Raw genomic sequence first — 16,971 nt, 5'->3', positions numbered from 1 at the left:
TCCTTTAGCCAAAAAAGGAGTACAGATTCAGCAAGCAAAAGATTTTTTACTCATTAGTCAGATTCCACCTTACACATGTATTTTTCCATTTAGGTGCATGCCCAATTACACCCACTTTTTGCCAATGTAATTGCATGCATGTCCTGATCCACGTGCAAGCTGTGCAACAATCATTTTAAAAAGGACTGCATTTTCTACACAGCCCCAAAATTGCCACCGTTATCTGTGTTGTGAACCAAAACGACACAGTTTTCCAATTCATAATCTCTCAGTCTATTCTGTTGTTTTGCTTTAAAGTCACGCCACATGCTGAAGTTTTGCACCATGGAGTCTGAAAAAGAAAAACAGCAGTTTGAGGAGATGTGTTTGCCTCACCTGGAATTCTCCTGAATACCTGTGCTAGACTTGACTATCAGACTGGTGTAAATTTAGTCAGGCCACCATCCCCCTTGAAGTGACTTTGGAAGTACAATGATTTATCAACAGAACAGTCTGAGCTTTTGTTCCAGATTCAGTCATATTCTCTGGTCTGGATACTGTTCTCCCCAGAACAAAAAAATATTCTCTCCCCTTACAGAAGGCAGTTTACAAACAAAAAGAAGAGCTACTCAATGAAATGTATAATTTGAACCACTACTACTGACATGCGCCATAAAAATTAGCTGCAGTCTCCCAGCAACACAGTGCTGCAAACAGAAGCAGCTTTATTACAGTAAAAAGGAGAGGCAGATTCTGCCATTTTGGAACAAGCATGCATTCAGCATTCCATCTGAGACCCATCAGTTAACAATCAGGTTAATGGTCACTACTGCCAAGTGGGCTGATAAAATAATATTTATTCACTATCATGCACTGAAAGCAGTAACACAGAAGATATTAATGCATATGGTTAATTTTTTTCCAAAGAACCAATTCATGAATGCAAAGAGGAATAAGGGGAAAAAAGACTACGGAGATGTCACTTAAAGAGTGGTTAAGAGGTAATCCTTTTTTTTTTTTAACCATAGATAGCGCTAAGTTGAAAGAGACCCACAAGGCTCATCATGTCCAACTCCTAGCGCTGCACAGAACACCCCAATAATCACACCATGTATCCAAGAGCATTGTCCAAATACTTTCTGAACTCTGTCAGGCTTGGTGATGTGACCACTTTCTTGGGGAGCTTGTTCCAGTGACCAACCACACTCTGGGTGAAGAACCTTCTTCTAATATCCAACCTAAACCTCCCCTGACTCAGCTTCAGGCCATTTCCTCAGGTCCTGTCACTGGTCACAAGAGAGAAGAGAGCCTGGCCCTCTGCTTCCCCTCATGAGGAAGCTACAGACCACTCAAGGTCTTCCCTCAGCCTCCTCTTCTCCAGGCTGAACAAACCAAGTGACTTTTTTCACAGTATGGCACACAAAACTGCAGACAGCTGAGATGAACCCTCTTTTCTTTGCAGTAATAGAGCCTGATCCCAAAACAGTAATAGCAGGTTACACTCACTATTACGCCCGTGGACAATGAACCGACCTCACAAACACACAGCAGGCAGACGCTCAGATCATACACAAATACCCTGACAAATTACAAGCTGGTCCATTTGTTGGCTTTTTCAGTGGATACCCACGACATTGCAGACACAGCAAAGAGACAGCTAAACAGTCCTTTGAAGTATCAATACTATAAGCCAGGAAAGGGACATTTCAAGCTTATCCAATACTAACAACTTTCTCATCATGTAACAACCATTTTACCAGTGCCTGAGGAACAATTCCTTAAGTTAGCATAAAATATTTGGGTATTCTTTGGTTCTATGATGTAAAGACTCCTGAGTTGGAACATCACACAATAAAAACAGATGCAAACCCTGCTCTTGAACAAGACCTATTCTTTCATTCCGTTCCAGCTGTCTTTGTTCTTCCTCTGCAAGACAAAATTCTCCAAAATGGAACACGGTACATCTGTAACATTATACACCAATCATCCCAGTATTCAGACAAAGTACAAATGGAATTTTTGCAACGTGAATTGTAATCACCTGGGAATTAACTTGACCAGTTACGCCATATCTGTCAAAGTCAAGTTTCTCCCAAAAACAGCTCAAAGTAGCACATGATAGAACTGAGTGGGTACATGCATGATTATTCATCAGTTGGCCCAACCAGTCCTCCTGCTTTTCACTCCCAAAGAACAGCAGGCAAGCTTAAAATGCAAAGCAGCTGGTCTCTGCTAAAAAGGGTTATTTTGACCCAAACAGGTAGAAGCCACCACACGGACCTGTGAAAACCACAGAAAACAGACAGAGGATTAAACTGCACTGAAGACAGAAGAAAGAGGCAGAGATGATTTACTGCTCTTACCTGTAAGATCAGAAGATACATATCTATACCCTTATAAAGTTCCTGAGACACTAACCTCCAACATGGAAGAGCCTATTTTCATAGTAAGGCACTAAGGATGACAGCTGCCTCTCAGAAACCTGATTTAGTACAAATTTAGGGTGGACGCACATACTTTGGAAAAAAACCCACAGTGATGCCATTATGGATGGCTAAAAAGGATCAAGATTTCAAGCAACTGTGTGTAGCTTCTGAACATTTTAATTCACATTCAAGCAGTATTTTAAATTGCTTACATTTTTGAAACTCATTATATTCAGTTTTCAGCCTACACAAATCCCTTCCAATCTCTAGAAGAATCATTCATCAGCAGATTAGTAACTACTGCAAAGCAATATCTCATGTCCAGTTTGCATGTTACAAACAACTGTACTTTTAGCTGAAACAACGCAAATGTTTTCACAGAAAGAACATAGTTTCAGAAGGTAAGTCTAAAAACTCAAAGACTGCAAGGACATAAAAAATAATTTCAGATGCTTTATATATCTTGATTTAGCAAACATCAGACACTTTTAACAAAAGATTAAACCTTAGTAATATTAAATAAGTTTGTAAAAGACCAAGCTTTTCACTGTGCCTGAAGACAGCTGGTAAACTGCCTTGCTACCCATGGAAGCTCACGACCTATCAAGCAACATTTCTGATCAAACAGATCAAAAAAGCAGGAATGATGCACAAAAGGTGGGTTTGCCAAAACTCCCTATGCAGTGCTGCCATGCATTCAGTAACCTAAAACATTCCAGTCATTGCCTTCTTTCAAATTGACTTCCAAATGTATACATTTCACAGAATTTGTCTCAGAACCGTGTGACTATGAGAAGTGCCCAAATACGACAACAAAGTTAATTATTCCAGGTACAACATGGGTAACTATGCAAAGAATCCTCACTGTGTGGCCTCAGCTGCCACAGGCTGCCATTTCATCTTCAGTGACTACCTCTGTCTTTAGCGAAACCCCTAATAAATACCAGCTCTCTGAAATACATAAGTAAAACAAAGCAGGAAAAAAGTGTTTCAGTATTCAGCCAGATCCTGTATGTGGAGCACTTTTTCTAACAGGCATTCCAACATATAAGTGGAATAACAGTTGGTCATTGTGCATGCAGCATTACAAAAAATAAAATCTGAATCAAATTTCACAAGCACAAAACATACACCAGCTCCCACCACATTCCCAACAGGAGCTAGCAGGGTCTGGGAACTTCTAGATATATTACCCAGATTTTTCCTCAGAGATCTGTATGCTACCCTGAAAGTCTCCAGCTCTCAGAACTTTGTTACACAAATTTATTCATCCACCCATCCATGGAGTTGCTAACGTTTCCCAAATGAACAGTCACTCAGCAAGCAGGCTATAATGAATTCAACTCAGTCAGCTGGGAAAAGCAGGCAAGACTTCTATCACACAAACCTTTCCTCGTATTTTGACGACATTACATCCTGCTACTTGCTCTTCACAATTCATCACTTGTTCTCACAGGCATCACTGAATTTTGATACAAGCCTGGACTCACTCCTGGTCTCAAATCAGTGCATTCCTATTTCTGGTTCATTTGTCCTTCCAATATCTGTCACCCACAAGACACTGCATAATATTTGCATTAAATCATTATAAAGTGTTTAATAATTACTTACAGTTTACTTGCAGGGAATTAAATGTGTTTCGCCCTAATTGCCATGTAAAAGCAAGCTTACAGCTCAAAAGGGAGGTATCCCAAACTTTAATAGCAGATTACTGCAATAACAAGTTATACATTCTCTCACCAAACTCAACCACAACTAAATCTCTAAAATTTTTAAAACTCAGCATACTTCAAACATACATTCTGCCAAGACTGTGGCAGTATTTAGGAATAATTAACAGAAGTAGAATTAACATTAACCAAATACTACTCTATACCTCAAAAGCTTGCTCCTATATTGATTTATGTATCTATCTTATAACCCAACTCTAAATAAAATAAAATTCCCTGAAACTGGGTGATAAACATTTTTTTTTCAACTTCCTTTTTCAAACCTTGTTTGAAAAATGTAACTTCATTGAAATATGTAAGTATTTTGGAGCAATTGGCAGTTCCTGGGGGTTTTGCCAAAGACAGAGGTAGTCACTAAAGTTAAATTCCTCTTCTGAGAAGTGGCTTCTTGTGGCAGCTGTATGCTAGATAAAGTATCACACTTTAAATGCAATTTTATTTGAACCAGAACTTAACCTCTGAAAAGCAGCTAAGCACTGAAATTTTAGAGAACCACCAATTTATTAACACAAAACTGAACTTCCCCCTTTGAAGTTGCCCAGGAATTTTCTCTGTACCACTTATCACCTGACAGCCACAGTTTATTAGTCTGAACATTAAGTTGTCAAAATTCTCAAAAATTTCACTGCCATATAAAAGTCTCTTTGATATCTAGTATTACCAAGCTATTTTTTACTCTAGTGCCCACAGAAACAGACTGCTACAATAGTTCTTGCTGGGTGTTTTAAGTTCGTATTCTCTCCCTTCCTATCCTACTCACTAGTTTTTTCAAATCCAATTAAGAAGTGCTAACATTCAACTCCTTGTGCTTAATATGACCTCACTCCCCCCTACAGAAACTTAACCAGAAAGGCTTTCCCACCAAGATACACTTCCATAGCTCAGCAATTCCAAGGAAATCGCACAGAGCAGAGACAAAACTGATCTCTCTAGAACAGTACTATGCCACCATATTCTGAAAAAAAAGTATTTTGGAAACCAGGAGCTGTATATTTAGCAAGGCCTTATGATGAAACCTTTATCTAAACCCACTGCTCAGCACAGACCACACTTCAAAAGCAGACATCTGTTTATAATCCAGACATCATATTTTTGTTTCTATGTGGTTTAGGTGAGGCCTGTTGTATCTCATTAGGATTTTTGTACAATAGTTCCACCAGGTGATCTCAGAACATTCCTGGGTCAACTAAGTATGCCTGACAGTGTTTTAGAAGTCTAAAGCATCCTCAACTGAGAAAACACCCACTTGTAGCAGGTATCTGTCCTGCATCATCTATCCAGAGCTCACCAACACTGAGAGCCTTAGAAATAACAAGTTCTGGAATCTCCTTCCCAACTCAAATGCCGAAAGTCATAAACAATCCCATCCTAAAAAGCAACTCTTCAGTGTTACAGAACAAGAACAGAATCATAAAATCATTAAGGCTGTAAAAATCCTCTAAGATCAAGTCCAACCATTAACCTAACATTGCTAAATATATGTAAACAAACCTTACTGTAAACTTACTCCACTCTTAACACTCACTCAGTCTTTCCCATGTTTTACATGCGCTGTTTCTGCTCATTTTGAATAGCAGGTGAAGAAAAAAAGTTAAGGATACACCTGAAAAACAAAAGCGTGATTGGAAAGATCTTTCCAAAAGTAGAAAGAAATCCCAAGGAAGATTTCAAGCAACACAAAACGGGTTCTCCTCCCATCTGAGAAGAATCTACATTTTTTCATGTACTATCAAAAAACTACTAAATACCTTTAAAATGCCTAACATAAAGCACCTCATCTCTCTCTGCTACCAAACAATACCTTCTTACATCAGGAGATGCCCTTTTTTTACTTAAGCAAAGTGCTGAAGCGAAGTGGACAAGTATCCAACATGAGTTTTCAATTTGTAACGAAGGCACAGATTATTCATAGCTGTCTCCCATAACAGAAAAGACACCTAGAAGAATATCTTCACTGTCAGAAACTTTTAATAAATTATATCAAACTCCCTGTCCTTTCCAATTTTTCCTAAATATGTTTAGCTGAGCCTGAATTCTGGGGAATGGAAAGATCCTCTCAGTTTATTGTTTTGACCTGTCACTGCAGTCTAAGGCCTTCCTAGTCAAAACTGCATCAAATTTATGAATTGGAAGCACTTATTTTGGAAACAAATGCATCCTTCTTAAAGGAAGGAATTTAGCTGTAGTATTTTGGGAAAAAAATTGCATTAAAACCGACTCTAAAGGTTGCAGAGATAACATCAATTCCTGCCAACTGGGAGAGTCTGTTTCTGTGGGAGTTTTTTAGTGTATCAGAGAAAAACTTGTACTTGACTTGGACATGTAGTATACAACAGTGTCAAGTGTTATCATGAGTACAGTATTTTCCTACACAAACATCTTCACCCCCCTAAAATGTTGTTCTAGACCAAAAGCTATAACCCAGAATGTCTTAGTTTTGACAGACATTAGAACAAAACCAAGAATTCCATTTTTCCCACACTTCCGTAAGCACACTCACTGAGTATGTCTCCTCTTTCTGGCTTTAGAGGGTTAAAACTGCACTGCAGTAGCTGTACACATGCTTCATGACCACATTGTTATGAAAATACAGATATAACACCACAGTATTATTTCTCACCTGATCTGGATGGACAAGCTTCCACCTAGTCACAAAAACATGTCAACTAATTAAGATACTTACTTAGTATCCCTAATTAATACACTCCATACAATCTGTAACTTCCTTCTTAAAAGAAAATGTTCCTCACTATTACACAGGTACACAGTCCTTCCAACCAGTCCAGTCAAATAAAAATATCATGTAGTGGTAGTACTCTACTCACAGACAGCTGGCTAAAGCAAGTAGAACGGACATCCCCCCCTGTCAGCTTGTTCTGACCTTTGAAGGCAACACATTTAAGAGATCAGACAATCTAGATCTAGACTGCAAGGGTAATTCTGAGTTTACCAATCCCTGCAAGCTTTCTTTATAAAGTATCTTTATAAACACTTACTCTACACTACAAATTCTAAAGCTCTCTTGCCTTTCCTGAAATAATCACCCGCCCAATTTACAAAGAAACAAAAATCACTAAAGGGCTACAGTTCTCATCACAAACAAGTCAATGGCAGAGAAGAGAAACAAAAGCTTTTTTACTGCTTCGGGTATGACAAGTCTCCTTAGCTCATTTATCTCTTCCACAGCTTCCTCGAAGAATCCCCTTTAAATATTTGCAGATTACATTTTTCTTCAAGTTCTTCCACTTTTACAGCAACGCAATCACAGAATTTCATTACCAAATGCTACTCTTGATCTGTTCTTAGTAACTGAATTGCAATTTACATTCATTCCTAGACTCTGCCTCTAACAACTTAAAAAGATTAAAAACTATGAAAGGAAAAGGTTTAACAGCATGATATGAACCTTGGAAGACTCAAGCAAGAAAGAGGAAGAAATGAGTGCCTCTTTAGAAATTCCTGTGTTGGAGAAAGCACTCGCATAAGGTTGTGATTCTAAGGCAATTTAAGTCACTGTTGCTGCCAACAGTTTTACTCTCCAGCTCCATGCAATCCTATGGTGGCATGCAGTGCCACCCACTCCCTATCACTCACACACAGACCCACTGGTGAGCTGGTAAGCTTCCTACACCAGCAGGAAACTCTTCCGTTCTGTTGTGGAATTCAATTTCTGCAGGTATTGCAAGCTGAACAAGCTCACTGTAGGATCTGATCAATCCAGGTGTCAACTGCAACAGAGAAACCTGGATCACAGCAATGACAGCAAGGATCTGAACAGTTTAAACTGTCAGGATAGTGATGTTTTGAGACTGTAGAATTCTCTATAGTGAGGTGGGTGTGTTTCTGCATTTACAACTCGATGGTCACTATGCTAGCCCAGCCTCCAACTTTGTAAAAACAAACCAATCAGACCGATTTCTGTTTCTCCAACTCCGGTCCTCCTGACCTATGCAGATAATACATTCTCCAGTGGCTTCCACTCTCTCAGGCTAAGAAAAATTTGCAGCAAAACTGCTACAAAGGCCCAGCTGCCAGAGTTGTTCAAGCAGGACTAACAATTACAAGCAATAAGACATGCAGTTTACATGTACAGTATCCTTTTTGCCTGCAACCACTGAATTTACTCAACTCAAAGCATCCACAAAGGGCATGCACTTTCAGAATCCTGCCTCACCTTTAGTCCCAAGTATGTAAGGAGGAGTGCACAAAGAACCATTTCAGTCTTAGGCCAGAATGATCCTGGGAAGAGTGACAGAAAAATCAAAAGGAAGCAGGATATGAACACACACATCTCAAAAATTTCCAGTCAATACTAAGATATTTCTACCTTTTTACCTGCACTTACACCATGACTTCAATGCATAATCTCTCCTCAGTTGGCAGCTGGATAGTTTGCATGCCTGAGGTACTGCGGTGAATGGATAAAGGCTCCTTTAGAAGGACAGGCTGTGAATATGAGAAGGGTTTGTGCTCCACACAAGGGAGCAGATCACAGGCATACAGCTCTGCTTTGGAGCGCACAGAGCAAGACAAGAGCCCAGGAACTGATACAGCATGCTAACACATTGTGACCATGTATTTGGACCACCCACTCCATGAGGGTGGTCTAACTTTGTGTCAGACTGCCCTGAGAGGCTGTGGAAGCTTCATCCTTGGAGATACTCAAAACCTGACTTGATATTCCCCAAGCAACCTGATCTAACTTCAGAGCTGGATTCAGCTTTCAAGTTGGCCGCGTGACTAGAAGGTTGGTCCAGATGGCTTTTAAAGATCCCTTTGAAACTCAATTATCCCTGTGATTCTCTGGGGCCTTCTCCTGCAGTATGCCTGGCTTCTTAAATTTATTGTTATGCCTGGCTGTAACAATAGGTTGCTTGCTCCACAATGTCCTGTTTCACAGCTCAGACTAGATCTGTGGGTTCACTGGGCAACATCCTTCCTTTTTTTCACATTATCAAGATCATCTGACAAGTTCTTACAGTCATCAAAAATTAAAAATCAAGTTCTTCATGACGGAAGTGGAAAGTGCTTTTATAGGTTTGACGGTTGCAGCAGGGAGACAGGATCCAAGGCCTGATTCCCTGACCACAGGGAAACTTGGGAAGAGATCAAAGAAGAAATTTAATATATGGTAAAGGCAAACCCTGTCTGGAAAGCAAAGTAACAAAGGGGGAAAAGAAGTTGTGAAGCTTTTAATGTTAAGCTCTAAAGAAACAATTGAAAAGAGCCATCTCACACCATCATTTCATTTTCTTGGTGGAAGTAGTCATCCAACAAGACAGGGCTTCACAGAAAGATGTAGGTGCAGAAAATCATCAGGGGCACAAAGGGTAGTCCCCTTTAGGTCCTGAGTTAAGTTTGAATCTAGTTTTGTGGAACAAAAGCTACTTCAAACCTTTAAATGATTTTCAAGGTACTTACCAAAAGTCTGTCACACTGGGAATAAGCAGAGATGGACTGCACTCCAAACAAAAGAGAGTTAAACCTTTAAGCTGAACCTACAGGATATTCCTGAATGTTGCCTGAGCCAGGGAAACAAAGACACATAGTAACACTAGCAGAACACGGTAGGGCCTCTTCTGATATTAACAACCACCTTCACTCTGAAGAAAAAGGCATGATACAGGAAAGAAAGCTGCCCCACAACATGGAGAGACAAGATTTGCATGGCTCTGCTTTCTAATACAGTGTGGTTGGTGCAGGGAATCCTGAAGCTCCCCAAAAAATAATTTGATGATCATAACAAGCAGCTGCCTCTGCCGTGGCAGGCTCAGCCAGGCTCACTAGTGCTCCCTTCATACTTCCTATTAAGAAAAGTCTCAACTCAAAGCAGGGCATCCTGCCTGACCACAGAACTAAGAATGTAGCTCACCCTGGGACGTCTGTTCTTCATCCAGGAACAGAAAGCCCAACACTTCATGTTGATATCCAAAAGTAATATATTACTTTTTTAATATATATGAATATATCCTTAACCATGAAAAACAGCCTGCAAGGCACCTCATAAAATATGAAATATAAACACTGAAAGTGGTGCTGTCAAAAGAACCCAAACTGAATTCCAAGAATGGAATAAGCCAATTTCCAAAGTAGCTGAGAAGTACAATAACAATGGGGACACGCCAATTTACATATACATGAAACAAGTATGAGGGAGAACAAGGTACAAGAGCAAACCCCTCAGGTACTTAGACAGGTAAAATTCCTCAGTCTCACTGACAGAATACATATGATCTTGAATATAAATGTATCCATGGACTACTACTCAAAGACGAGTATTAGATTACCCAAGTAATTAGTTATCATTCCAGCACTCCTGTTTTCCCCTACATCTACATTTTTCAAAACCTGGATTGTAAACAGAGTTGATACATCCAGCACAATCCCTATGCGCATATACTTTATTTACAAAGAATGTAGGCATTCAATATTACATTCAAAAGCTACATTAAGAGGAAACTATTGCAGCCACAAAGTCAAGCACATAAAGGTTAGAAAAAGCCACAACTAAGGATGTCTATAGCACTGATCTACTACCCCACACATATACTGTCTTCAATTACACAAACATGTATTTTTCCCCAAAGCAGATACCTAATGTGCACAGAAGGTACAGCACCCATTAAACATGCAGCTACTGAGGACTGTATTTTCTTTTACATTGCTTAGTGTGTAATCCATGGATTGGTATACTGAAATGCTTGCTTGAAACACACCACTATTAATTTCTTCTTGAGTTTTATTTATTGTGCTTATTGCAGTAATATCGAAGTTTACTTCACAATCATAATTAATTTTGTTAACACCACAGGATATCAGTGAATATTCTACTGATCTCCCATATGTGGGAGGGAAACCCAGAGGTAAGTGTTGATGAAGGAATTCTAGATGCCACATTTGGGAGACCATGATTTCTCAGTTGCTTATGCTGTTCTGATTGACTTTATTTGTGGATCTAAGTATTCAGCACTTTCACAAAGCTGATCCTAGTATCCAAAGTCTGGGCACTCAGAAAATGCAAAAACATGCAATTAAAGGCAATTTCTGAGCAGTTTAATTTAAATCACTAGACTAACATTTTTCTTCCAGCTATGTTCTGCTTCAATTGTCACAAATTCTTGCAATCACAAAAAAGGCATCCTACAAATTGTCCTCTCCACCATACTGCAAGTTACATTTCCAGAGCAGAACAAACACCCTGTACTTTGAAGGAGGCTGATGAAAAAGTAGTAAGTAATTAAGTAATTTAAAATGTAGTAGCTGAAAACAAATACACAACAAAGAAGACAAAATTCCAAAATTTTCCAATTTCTAAGTTTTGGTCATTTGCTGTTGCTACTCATAACAATATTTTATCTTCATACTTGCAGATAATCAAAAGCAAACTTAATCCGTTGGCATCTAAGTAACATCTGACACTGCGGAAGAGCACCTGAGGGTGAGCCCAGTTTCACCTCCCACAGAGGCTCTGAGAGCCAAGCTGACAGCTAAGCAAGCGCCAGCAGCCTCTCTGTGGCCCAGCACTTCAGATGAACGGGCTCCCACCTCAGTAAGTAATTATGTAACCAACTGGCAGAGGAATGTTTCCCTGCAGGAGAGAAAGTCTCCAAAAGGTCTGATCCCACTCCAGGCACTGGAAGTCAGCAACTACTGCAAGCAGCTGGCTTTGCCCTACATTCTCACTCCCCACTCAGCCCCCCATAGCATTCCCCCTAGACATAACACCTGTGCTTCCACTGCCTTGCTGTCCCACTTTGATTCTGTACTCCTTATTTTTCCAGGTAATTTCCAAACCACGGATTTCTCCTACTGTCATGCAGTTTCTTTGCCTGTAATTTTGAATACCACTGTAACCACTCAATTGCCTGCCTTGCCTTCAGACTAGTTTTCCATTTGAGGCTCCTTATTCGGTTTGCAAGTTTCAACACACAACCCATGCTCCCACCAGTTTCAATCTCCAATTTCCTTCATGAGGGAAGCAGCTCCTTATCTAGCACAGGTTTCTCTGCAATCACTTCCTGTTACCGTTTCTTTTTCCAGCACGTTTGCCAAGTACACTGCCTTCACACCGGATTTTTCTCCACTGGCACCTTAGTCCCCAGTCCCTTACCACTTTCAATCATCTTGTCTCCACTGCATTTGAATGGACCATTCAGGTCTTTGTGTCAGTGAGAAGAGGTATAACCAATACGAAAGAAGATCTCTATTTTAAATTGTGTGCTCAGACCAAACCATATGTCCCATCCCACAGCAGACAGAAGGCCACAACACCAGAGGTCCTTTCTTTTGCATAATACAGGACTATGTTTCAAGTGTTTTAGCTGTGAAGCTTAAAACAAGTCTCTAAGATGCTTAACAGATTATTTTTTGAAATGGCAGTAATTTGGGACAAATTTTTGTCTACTTTCACTAGCAAAAGCCACTTCAGTCAAATGGAGTTCCTGTTCCAAGCTAGTCCTTCCAAAAACATCCTTACAGACTTGGGGAAAAACATTCCTTTTTCCTTGAAGTGCCCTACTTCCACTGAATGACTTGGCAAAAAATTTGCAAACTCCCTCAAAGAGACATTTAAGAGTCAGATGTATATTAATAAGGAAGGACAAATTCTAAGCAATAGAAATCTGATGCAAAGGTTTAGCCCACTGTAATGTTAAGATGGGTGATGTGAGACCCATCTGCAATGTCAAAAAAACCCTCATTCAATGTTTTATCAGATATAAATACATCACTTAAAACAGAATCAGTACTAAAACTCGAAATTTCCTTACCCGAACTAAGCAAAGTAGCAGTTTTGTACCAGTGTCACTTGTCTGGCCAACAGATGAAACCATGTTTTTATTTTGTTTCATACATAAGACAGAAAGCAAAACAATATGCTCTTCTTACTGGAAAGCAAGGAAGAAGGCATTACAAATTAGGACATCTCATCCATTTGCCATCTTGAGTGTCTCAAATTATACTTTTAAATAAATCCTGACTTTACCAGGAAGTAAGCATAATGTCAGGACATCAGCAATTTCAGCAGTTAGGTCAACCATTCAGATGTCAAAGCAAGTAACTTTTATTGGGGGTAGGGAAAAAAAAAGAATCTCTTCATTAATTCAAGACCTTCACAGTACTGTCTGGAGCGTAACAAGAAACTTGGAAGAAGCAGCTTGACTTTTCACACTAGGTTCACAAAGGGATTCTGGCACTTTTCACAGTAAGCATTTTGTGGTGGTGAAGATACCCTTTTACCTCATGATTCAAGGACAGTTACTTGGACATGGAACCCAAATATTGACACAGTCATCAGAACACAGAGTCTTCCTAAGTTGGTGTCTCTCTGTATCATATCAATCTGTTTGTGTTACATAAGCATACATCTACCAGGTCAAAGATGAAAATATTCCATCTCTAAGGTCAGGGCATGAACCTGGGAAGAATTACACTCCATTACTATCTCAACCAAAGACAGATGTTAGACAAGACTCTTAACAAGTCCCTTACATCCACGCAAATGCCCCAAACTCCGGATTCTATGCACTCACAGCTCTTTTCTCCATGTGATGGATCAGTAAACTCCTGAGAAGGCTCAGCAGAGATGAGCAAATACGATGTGCCCATGAAGCTCTGGGAAAATATGGGAAGTGACTGACCACAGCTGTGGCTAGGAAAGTTGACCTTATCATATGACAAGGTGACTAGAGGGGCAGAGTACCCCTTCCACAACGAAAGGCTGAGAGAATTGGGAATGTTCAGCCCAGAGAAGACGTTGGGGTGACCTAATTGCCTCCTTTTAGTACCTGAAAGGGACTAAAAGAAAGATGTTGAGTATTTACAAGGGCACATAGTGACAGGACAAGGGGGAAGGGCTTTAAGCTGAAAGAGGGTGGGTTTAGATTAGGTATTAGGAAGAAATTCTTGACTGTGAGGTGCTGAAGCATTGGCACGGGTTGCCCAAGGAAGTTGTGGCTGCCCCTGGATCCCTGGCAGTGTCCCAGGCCAGGTTGGACAGGGCTTTGAGCAGCCTGGTCAAGCAGAAGGTGTCCCTGCCCATGGCAAGGAGGGTGAGACTAGATGATCTTTAATGTCCCTTCCAACTCAAACCATTCTATGACAAAAGAGACCGAAAGGCGGCTTTTAAGATAAAGGTTTGTAAGTTAGGCGATTGTCTGACTCTCAGCTGAGTGAATCAATTGTATGTGTAAATGTTTGTCCACAAGAGCAGTAAGGGCCTGAATGTCTTCCCAAGGTAACTAGACCAGCGTGGGGGAGTGTATCCAGGGCTCAGCCCAACCTAGAGGATAAAAACAGAATGATTAGCCAAAAGAGTTTTGAAGAGAGCAATGGGCTTGAGTTGACTTAAACCCCCTTATGCCTTCCCAGGGACTGCCTGTTGTGATGGTGAGTATATCAATGGGACCCATAATGAGAATCACCTCTGTGTTGTGCTCCAACAGCCCTGTCTATGCTCTATTTCTAAATTGCTTGTCAAACAATTAATAGCTGTATATTTTGAACACCTAAAGAGAACATTTACACAGCTTTTTACAAAAGACTTCTTCTTCCGTCCTTGCAAAAATTTAAAACTTAAATTAAAAGGAAATCATCCCCCTCAAATTTCCCCAGTGTTGTACCAACACAACAAGACAACTGACATGATACCTAGAGGATACTTTCAAATCAAGTTCTTAGAACTCAAGGGAAATATTTATTGATCTTCTGACTGCTGTGTTTCCTTACCAGATCTAATTATTCTTTAGACAGAAACTGCCAAGAAACAGGATTTGATAGCATGGATTTTGAGCATATTATTTCATGGGTGTTACATTACAACTGTTATAGTGAACAAAATCTTTTGCCCTAATAACTGTGTCAGTGCAGTCCAATCTCCTTCTCAGCTAAAAAATCAAGAGCATTGGCATACCTAGTCTTTTTACTTCACACCTTGACAAAATGCATCAAATCACTAGTGCGTCTCTTCCAGTATCTGCTCTTCTATGTTTTACTCACAGATGTGTCAAGATGAGTAACAAGCACAGCAAGACAGTCCCCAGCTCAATACCTGCCCTATATGGAAGTACAGAGCAAGAAAGCCTTTCTGTATAATAGGAAAGGTTTTCTACAAGTTAACACAGTTAATTAATTAATTAGTGTAATTCTAGCATGGTTTCTCTGACAACATAAGCAGAATACCTTTGTTGTCAGATATTCTGCTCAAGTTGTCAGAGCACATGTAACACATTCTGCTTCAACTTGCTTAAACTTTTGACAAATAAAAAAGCATTTTATCACACTTTTAATCCTAAAATGGACTAGACCTTTAGAGAGATATGGAAATCATGTAAGCTCTACCATTCAAAGAACAATCATTATAAGGACACCAGTACAGATTTTTGTGACATTGTAAATGATAATTATTTACAATATAAGGAAATAAAAAATAATTGATCGTTTCAGTAGTGGCATTCTTTTTGTTGTTGTTCTGCTCTTCGTCCCACTCTTTCCATGCAGCAAAGGGAAAGATAGAAGATAGAAAAGGAAACTGTAATTCTTAAAACTAGTATTTCACCACATTTTACATGTAAGAGTTTATAAAAATAAGAAAATAAAGGGACTTGCCCATGGACACTGGTACTCCTAAAAGACCATATCAATCTAAACACAGGTCTGCACACTGGAAGACCATCTCAATACTGGTCAAACTTCAGCAGTACCAGTCTCTCTCATATTCCCAGTCACTGAGAATCAACTGCCCATCATTCACAAATGGAGAATCACCAGACTTGAAAAAAGGTGGACAAAGCCAAAGCTACTATCATTGCTCAAAAAGCAGGTGATAGAGTACTTCTCTGATCACAAATCTGGGAAAGTAAGCACTGCCATCAGTTCCATAAGATCAAGTTTTTCACATCAATACTTGTACTATCTTCTAATCTCTCACACTCCAACACACAATTTGCCCTTCTGATTTAAGTGCTGAAGGACTGTTTGTGCAGCCATGCTGTTCCCTGACTCAGAGGACTGATGAAGTCTAAAAAAAACACCTGCCACCAAGAACAGACTGGCTTAAAACTACATCAGTATGCAGACCCGGTTCACAATACAACTGCTCAGACAAATGTGCCAGCAAAACTTGCTTAGGTGACACAGCACTGCAACAGGGATTGTTGGAAACGCAACACACCCCAGCCAGTTAAAGACTGTCTTGTGAAATGTTAGGCTAATTTTCATTTCTTGACTAGGATGTATGGAAACACTTCTTTCATCTTGCTTTTGTCCTTTTTTACATTGTTTATTATCCAGATGGCCACTCCTGAGAATTCTTACAACAATTAAAAATCTGGCAATGCTTTCTGGCATTTTCAGATACGATGACATGCACGTATGTTCAAGATGATGTGCCCTACAAGTCTGATTTTCCTGGCTGCCTGTTCTAGAACACATGCAAATGAAAAACTTCAGACCTTAACACAGCCCTCTGAAATTAACATAATAATGTATTCCCATGCAGAAACATTTCTACCCCTCCACCTTGCCAAGGTGGCTTTGGACTGAGCCCATATCTACCACTGATGACATACTGAAGAAACAGAACAATTTTGAGAAGATCAAATTCATTGTTAGCTTTTGTTATTTTAGAATCAGTTTAAGATGACAATCAGTCACATAAGAATAGAAATTCTGGATAGGAAGGAAGAAAACTACAAGAACACCCAGGATGGTTACAGAGTATAAATCCTTTCTTTCTATATGCATTAAAAGAAAGTTGTCTTCGGTATCACAGTTCTGAAAAATAAGAAACCAATTCTTCTTAAAATATGTGGCAGCTGTTGAAATGCACTGTTATTAAA

General features: G+C 39.7%; 1 protein-coding gene across 11 annotated transcripts in view; it reads right to left on the bottom strand.

The window, feature by feature from the left end:
- Positions 1 to 16,971, bottom strand: part of RIMKLB (ribosomal modification protein rimK like family member B) — a 51,229-nt gene that overhangs the window by 20,034 nt on the left and 14,224 nt on the right. For 10 of the 11 annotated variants that reach the window (XR_005603226.1, XR_005603225.1, XR_005603223.1 and 7 more), the window contains one exon: positions 218 to 331. The exons of the other annotated variant lie outside the window; for it this stretch is intronic. Coding sequence is in view for 4 of the 10 variants with exons in the window: in XM_039561447.1 (XP_039417381.1) it covers positions 218 to 331 (114 nt within the window). In the remaining 6 variants the exon portion in view is untranslated. The remainder of the gene's footprint in view (positions 1 to 217; positions 332 to 16,971) is intronic. 11 annotated transcript variants of the gene reach the window in all.

This window comes from Corvus cornix, chromosome 1, assembly GCF_000738735.6.
Source record: "Corvus cornix cornix isolate S_Up_H32 chromosome 1, ASM73873v5, whole genome shotgun sequence".
In the NCBI taxonomy this organism is placed as follows: Eukaryota; Metazoa; Chordata; class Aves; order Passeriformes; family Corvidae; genus Corvus; species Corvus cornix.
Note: the sequence above shows the minus strand (reverse complement) of the source record. Positions and strands in the feature narration are given on the sequence as shown.